General features: G+C 41.8%; 1 protein-coding gene across 1 annotated transcript; it reads left to right on the forward strand.

Moving 5' to 3' along the window:
• The first annotated feature begins 2,057 nt into the window (after positions 1 to 2,057).
• Positions 2,058 to 6,513, forward strand: LOC116329764 (cell surface glycoprotein MUC18-like). The gene is made up of 6 exons (XM_039609886.1): positions 2,058 to 2,187; positions 2,767 to 2,846; positions 4,605 to 4,640; positions 4,848 to 5,114; positions 5,608 to 5,871; positions 5,994 to 6,513. The coding sequence occupies exons 2-6, from the start codon at positions 2,810 to 2,812 to the stop codon at positions 6,332 to 6,334; spliced, it is 945 nt and encodes a 314-aa protein (XP_039465820.1). The 5' UTR covers positions 2,058 to 2,187; positions 2,767 to 2,809; the 3' UTR covers positions 6,335 to 6,513.
• Positions 6,514 to 6,911: the final 398 nt, after the last annotated feature.

Here is a 6,911-nt window from a genome sequence, read left to right on the forward strand (position 1 = left end):
TGAGCCGGTGGGTACCTGGACGCCCATCCCCAGACACAAAGAACCACCAACGCACCGATGTCTGAGGGCGTCTGCCACCAGCAGAGGAAGTGGTGGGGGGGTCTAGGTACCCTTGCCCCCGGAGGGGGAAACTGCACCCAGACCCAGGTAGTGTTACCCTTTTCCCTGCAGTGGGGAGAAGCAGACCGCCCCGGCTCGGCAGCAGCAGGGAGGCCCCACATTCCAGACCCCAGTCGGGCGGCAAACTCCTCCTCCCAGCCCCCACGCTCCAACAGGCCGCAGAGAACGGGGGTGTGTGAAGACTCCAAACCTCCCTCCACCCGCTCATATGTAGTGTTGATGCATGTGTGTTCTAAGGTGCATTTAAAACCCAGGAGGGCATGGAGCTACAGCAGCAGGTAAGCGCATAGCCCCTCCTGCTAGTCCTCGATGTCTACATGTATTTAAAATTGAGAGATTTAGAGAGGAAGGGTGTACACCCTGATGGTCTTTTGGATTCCGTGTAGCGTGCCCACCCCCAAGATCCTATATGTATGTGTAATGAGAGTGTGAGTAATGTGAATGTCTAAGTTGTGGGATAAAATTGAGGCAACGGTAGCCAGAAGGGGACAGAGGGGGGGATGCCTCCCTCTGCACCCTGGTGACACACCTTTACCCCAAGGCCCTGCATGGCACCCCCATACTCTGCAACCCGCCAGGGAAAGGGGGTCCAGGCCCATCCGGAACGGGGCCCAGTTCAGCAGCGCCGCCTGGCCCCACAGAGCCCGGGACAGCCCACCCGACCCCACCACAGAGAAAACTGCACCCACCCCGTCATCCACTGCCGTTTCTTCCCGCAGTAAATATAAACAACGATAGTATTCAGGAAGAAAACCAAACATTGCATATATTTTTATCATAACTCTGGTTTTACGTGGCCTATCAACAGAATTTAAAAACTGGTATAAAGTCCACACTTTTCCCTCAATTGTTCCGTCTGTCCTGCTCACATCTCCAATGGTTGTACACGTTGTCATTAACGTGGCTTCACTCCACATCAGCCACGCCGCTTTGCTAGATAAAAAACCGGTGTCGGCACATAAGGACGCTGTCATAGCCTGTCAACCACATTGATTAGCTGCGTATATACACGAATGTGAATCGCATTATTGGCTGGACTATGGGATAAATGGCCTGTATTTGCATAGTGCTTTACTAGTCCCTAAGGACCCCAAAGTGCTTTACACATTCAGTCATCCACCCATTCACACACACATTCATACACTGGTGATGGCAAGCTACACTGTAGCCACAGCCACCCTGGGGCGCACTGACAGAGGCGAGGCTGCCGGACACTGGTGCCATCGGGCCCTCTGACCACCACCAGTAGGCAACGGGTGAAGTGTCTTGCCCAAGGACACAACGACCGAGACTGTCCGAGCCGTGGCTCGAACCGGCAACCTTCCGATTACAAGGCAAACTCCCAACTCTTGAGCCACGATCGCCCTGGTAAGGTGGCATCGTTCTAATCCCATATGGGAACAGCCAGTCACTCACTGACTAACACTGCAAAACAGAATTGTTAAAGTATTAATTTTAATTTCAATTCAGGTTAGATTTTTTTGTGCGCAACGCTGATTTTCTGTGCGCAGAGACCGTGCCAGCAGTGCACACGTGCGCAGCTTAGAGGGAACATTGACACTTATGTCAGAACCGGTGCCATTATACCGGTACCCATCCCTATTCATACGGTGGCTCTGTTTGCAGCTTTGCTCTCCAAACATCAGACTGACAGTGTTTTGTATGTGGTCAGCTCAAACAGGTGTAAATTTTGGATTTACTTTAGTAGTTCTCAGTGGAAACAGTTTATAAAAGAGTCAGACAGTGTTTTATTTTAAATTTCAGTTTTGATTTTAAAAACATCACATTCCCCAGGAACCAGCCCACTGTGTGGTCACTGACACAGCTTACATCACAATGAAAACAGCAGCACGTATAACCCGAGAGAGAGGGCGGGACTTCCTCTTGCCTCATGCCCACTTCTGCTTAAGGACACTATTTCTGCTGTAGTGTAATGAAATACTTTAAACAAATCAATCTCAGCCTTGTCAGTTAAGAAAACCTTATTATTGTATGAATCTGTTTTCTTGGTTGTTTATAAAGTTCTGTGTCTCAGGTGGGCTGGAGCCTATCCCAGCTGGATGAGAGGTGAGAAACACCCTGGACAGATGACTTTATTTGTTCATGGAAATGTATTAATTTGATATTTGAAGCAATTTAATGATTTTGTGCAGCAGCCTTTAGTGCAACATTAGCATTTTGTGGCTTCTTATGTCTGTTTCTGTATGATGATGCTTCGATGCTGTGATTTGATTCTTCTAATGGTTTATAACAAAGAGAATTCGGTGTGTGTGGTGTGTGAAGGTGCAGCCAGAGCTGTGTTCTTGTTGTGTTTTTGACACGTAAGATAACCTAAACACTTCACATTTAAAAGTTATCCTGAAATTGTGATCTTATTTTGCCTTTTTAGCTGCTCAGTCACGCTGATATTTGTATAATAAAACTTACTGCATGTCTATTTATTTTTCGGTTTAGATTTTGTATTACAGGCCTTTTCATAAAGAAAGCACCTGGTGTTTCTGCAGCAGCAGGAGAGTATAAAGATGTCACAACATGCTGTTGTCAGATCTTGTTAAGTTGCTATTTCTCTGTAAAAGGGAGGAAGCAGAAAGAAGAAGTTGTAAAACATCTTCAGTTTTTGGTATCTGGTATCTATTTTCTTTACAGAAAGTTGTAGAAGTTTTCAGACGTGTCACTGCTGGATGTGAGGATGGGAGCCACTTTGCTCTGTGAGCTGGGCCTATTCTGTGAGTACATCACTGACTTCTATTGTTTGATTCATACTGATCCATAAACATGTTTTAGTAAGAAGAACAGAGCATCAGTCATTTGTACCATTTCAGGTCATGTGATCAGAGGACTCTCATGTTTGTTACCAACATGTTTTTTGATGGTTCACTCTAATCTGAGTTAGTGTGTGGAGCTGCTTTAGTTTATCTAAGTAAGAGTTGTTGTCATGGTTTGCTGTGTGACATGCAGGATGTTGGACCCAAGTGTAGGACTCGTAAACAGAGGAGTAAAATCAAAACGGCAGCTTTAACGCTGGAAAACCAAATTAAAAGCAAAACTAGAAACTCAAACTACAACGCTAGAAAATATTCCAGGAACTGAAAACTAGGAATTGACTTGGAACAGGGAAGAAAGAAACACACAGCATTATGGGGGTACAACATGACAAATGACAGAGAGAAACACAGGACTTAAACACACAGGCAGGATAACAAGAGGATGGGGAAAACAGCCGGGACAAATCAGACCTAACGAGAAAAGGGAAGCAAAATTAGACACACTGCACACAGGACAGGGACTATCAAAATAAAACAGGAAACACACGACAGGCACAACCTTGAACAGAGGGAACACAGGGACAGGAGTGACAAACTGCAACATGAGACACGACTGACTGGGGAAATAAACATGAAGACAGAACTAAACCTACACTAAACATGAGGGGCACAGGAACAAAACCCAAGAACTAGAAATCACAAAACAAAGAACAACTAAAGCTAGAAGTAGAGAACCATCAACCAAAAGACTAGTAATGATAAACCAAGATGAAACCAAAGATTAATAATAACACAGAACACGAAACACTGGGTCACCGACTCAGGACCGTGACATCTGTTTTTCCATCAGTGAGAATTTGATATATTTTACATCTTAATATAAAATGTAACCAATCATAGTAGACACTGCTAAAACCCAGAGTGTTTTTATGAGATATTTGAGTGTCTAAGGAGTTTCTTGAAGACATTTCACCTCTCATCCAAGAGGCGACTTCAGTTCTAAAACCAAAAGATGGAGAGTCGCAGGAATTTAAACCCCTGTCTGCACCTTCAAGTTTTGAGATCCCTTCCCAGGAGCCTTAACCCCCCTGTCATCTTGTGTCAGGTGACCTCATAGACCACATGATAGGGTGAGGCAAAGTTGGTGTTACATTATATATTTCTATTTGTACTCTGTCCATTTATTACATCTTCCCCTGTCGCTCCTCTTTTGTTTTTTTTTTCTCCTGCTTGTTTTGCCTTAGACCTTTTCATAAAGCAATAATACTACAATAATAATTGTCAATAACACAAATAGAAATGAGGAAATAAACAGATAAACCCTGAACAAGAGGAGCCTGTAGAGAAATTATAGAGCTGACCTTGGAAAAAGAAAATGTGTTTGGCACAACAGTGCATTCAGATTGCAAAAGCTGCCAGACAGGACAGGATTGAAAAAAAAAAATTGGAAACCTCTGGTGATATCGGCCCACACTGTTATTTATACCTTGGCTCATGTGATGAGGCACATGATCAATAGTGAATTAACGACCTTCTTACGACTCACACATTGTTTTAGAACTGAAGAAGCTTCTTGAATGAGCGGTGAAAAATCTTCAAAGAAGTCCAGTTAGTTTCTTGCCGAGCTCTTTAGACATTCAAATATCACATAAGTATACACCATGACTGGACTGAGTGTCGCTACTTTGATAATGTCTGAAGTTTCTATCTTTATTGTAGTGCTCTGTACGCTCCTCTGCACTGGACACACTCAAGGTGAGTGAACAGTTTTTACTTTTTAATATTTTTTTAATAAAGATTAATCTTAACTACTATTTCAGTCTTAAGCACTTTACATTTTTGTTTTTATTTGGTTTTTTTTACCACTATATTTATCATTTTATGAATATAAACACAGGTTGTGCCTTGAATGGCACAGAAAGTGTTTCAGATTGTTAACTTTGTGATTGTGTTGGATTCTAGATGCTGTGCTAACTATTGAACCCAACTGGTCCAGTTTTTTCATCGGAGAGTTTGTTACCTTCAAATGTGACATGAATGAAGGAGAAGACACTGACTGGGAATACACAATCAACAAGGATGGTCGAGAATTTATTCCCTACGACACAAACAAAGACTACAGATTAACAATTATATCTACAGGTGACAGTGGTGAATATCAGTGCTCTGGTCGCAGGAAGAGCTCACGTGATACAAAGATCAGTAATACTGTCTCTATAACTGTGTTAGGTAAGTTTTCAGTGACCGACAGCATAAATGTATGATCCCTGTTTGAATACTCAACTGAATCATTAAATATAGTACATTTAATTAAATTTGTCAGTGAAACTTGAACTTTAACCAGGACCACTGTACCTGTTACTTTGTTCACAGTAAAGTCAGTGCTACAATACTGACAGACTCTGAAATTTGCCATTAGTATTTGTGTGAGTTTTAACAACAGTGACAATCATGCATGAAATTAAATGTAATTACATTTCTAAAAGAAAATAAGAAACATGAAAAGCTTCATAAAGTTTAAAGTGATGATGTTTCTGTTATCTAAAACAACTAACCAACATTAGTTTACATTTAGGGCTAGAGAATGGACAAACATTTAGACTACGGTTATTTAGAGATCAGCAGATATTAATATAAATATAAACTGTATTGTTTTTTAATGTTCTTATGTTGTTATAATATATCACACATATTTATTTTTCTTCCTCTTTCATAACATCAGATAAACCCAGGGTGACTCTGACAGCAGGAACAACAATCATACCAGTAGGGGGCAGTGTGACACTGACCTGCTCTGTGCAGAGCTCTGATGGATGGAAATATGAGTGGTTCAGAGGAACCCAAACAACCTTTATAGTTCAAATCAGAGATCAACAAAACAGAGATATCAGAGTGTCTCAAGGAGGAATCTACAGCTGTTTCGGAACAAGAGGAAACCCAGTTTACGCCACTGATATAAGTGATGATGTCACCATTGAGATAACCTGTGAGTTCAGTAATTTAGTTTGAAATATACATTCACTCATGATTATCAAACATACAATGTTAAGTTTTCTGTGTTGATTTCATGTTTCTATTTGTATCTCAACTGTTAATATGTGTAAACAGTTTCCAATAAAGTTGTTGTAAAACAACAACCCAACTGGCCTCAGATATTCAGAGGTGAGACGATCACTCTGACATGTGAGGTGCAGGAAGGAGGTGAAACCACTGAGTGGGAGTATGAATGGAGAGGACCCAGCACACCCACACAGTGGACACACAATAATGATGTGACATTCAGAGTTTCTGAGTCCAGCAGTGGAGACTACATGTGTAAGAGTCGGCGCAGAGATGACTCATATTCTTCAACAGAGTGGAGTGAAGCCTTCACATTGTCAGGATCAAGTAAGTCATGTTTGTTGTGTGATCTCCATTTGACAAATGTCATAATGGTCAGCACAGGATGAATTCAATGGTCTACAAAGCATGTTCCATTGTTAGTCAGACAAAGAGCTGCAGCTGATAGTAGCCTCATTGTAGACAGTTTGTCACCACTTTGTGTCATCAACTTTCAGCTGGTATAGAGACGCCAATGCTGACCTGCTGCTCCATCACCTGAGGACAATAATGACATACATACATAAACAGAAAATTGTTGGAAAAATTAGGTGGAAAAATTATTTTTGCAAATGGACACTGAGGTCATTTCTGTGGGAATAGAAAGAGGACAGAATGTGTGGGCTGAACCTGCCAATCATTCATGAGCTACCCGTGTTTCATGGTGTGTGCATGTGGTGGGTTTATGCACTTTCTCTACACCGATGGAAAGGGGCTGAGCTATGAGCTATGAGGGTCATACAGTTTGAAGCTGGATGATCTCTATATAAATATAACTTTCGGTAGCTGTTGAAAGGATAAAGTTTTGATATATCAGTGGTTAGAAATACCATTATTACTTAGAACTGGGCGATAGAACGATAACGATATGTATTGCGAAATAACTCCCCCAAAAAAAATAAACTGTTGCGATAGGCCTCATCTCTC

The sequence above is a fragment of the Oreochromis aureus genome, linkage group 3 (assembly GCF_013358895.1).
Source record: "Oreochromis aureus strain Israel breed Guangdong linkage group 3, ZZ_aureus, whole genome shotgun sequence".
NCBI lineage: Eukaryota > Metazoa > Chordata > Actinopteri > Cichliformes > Cichlidae > Oreochromis > Oreochromis aureus.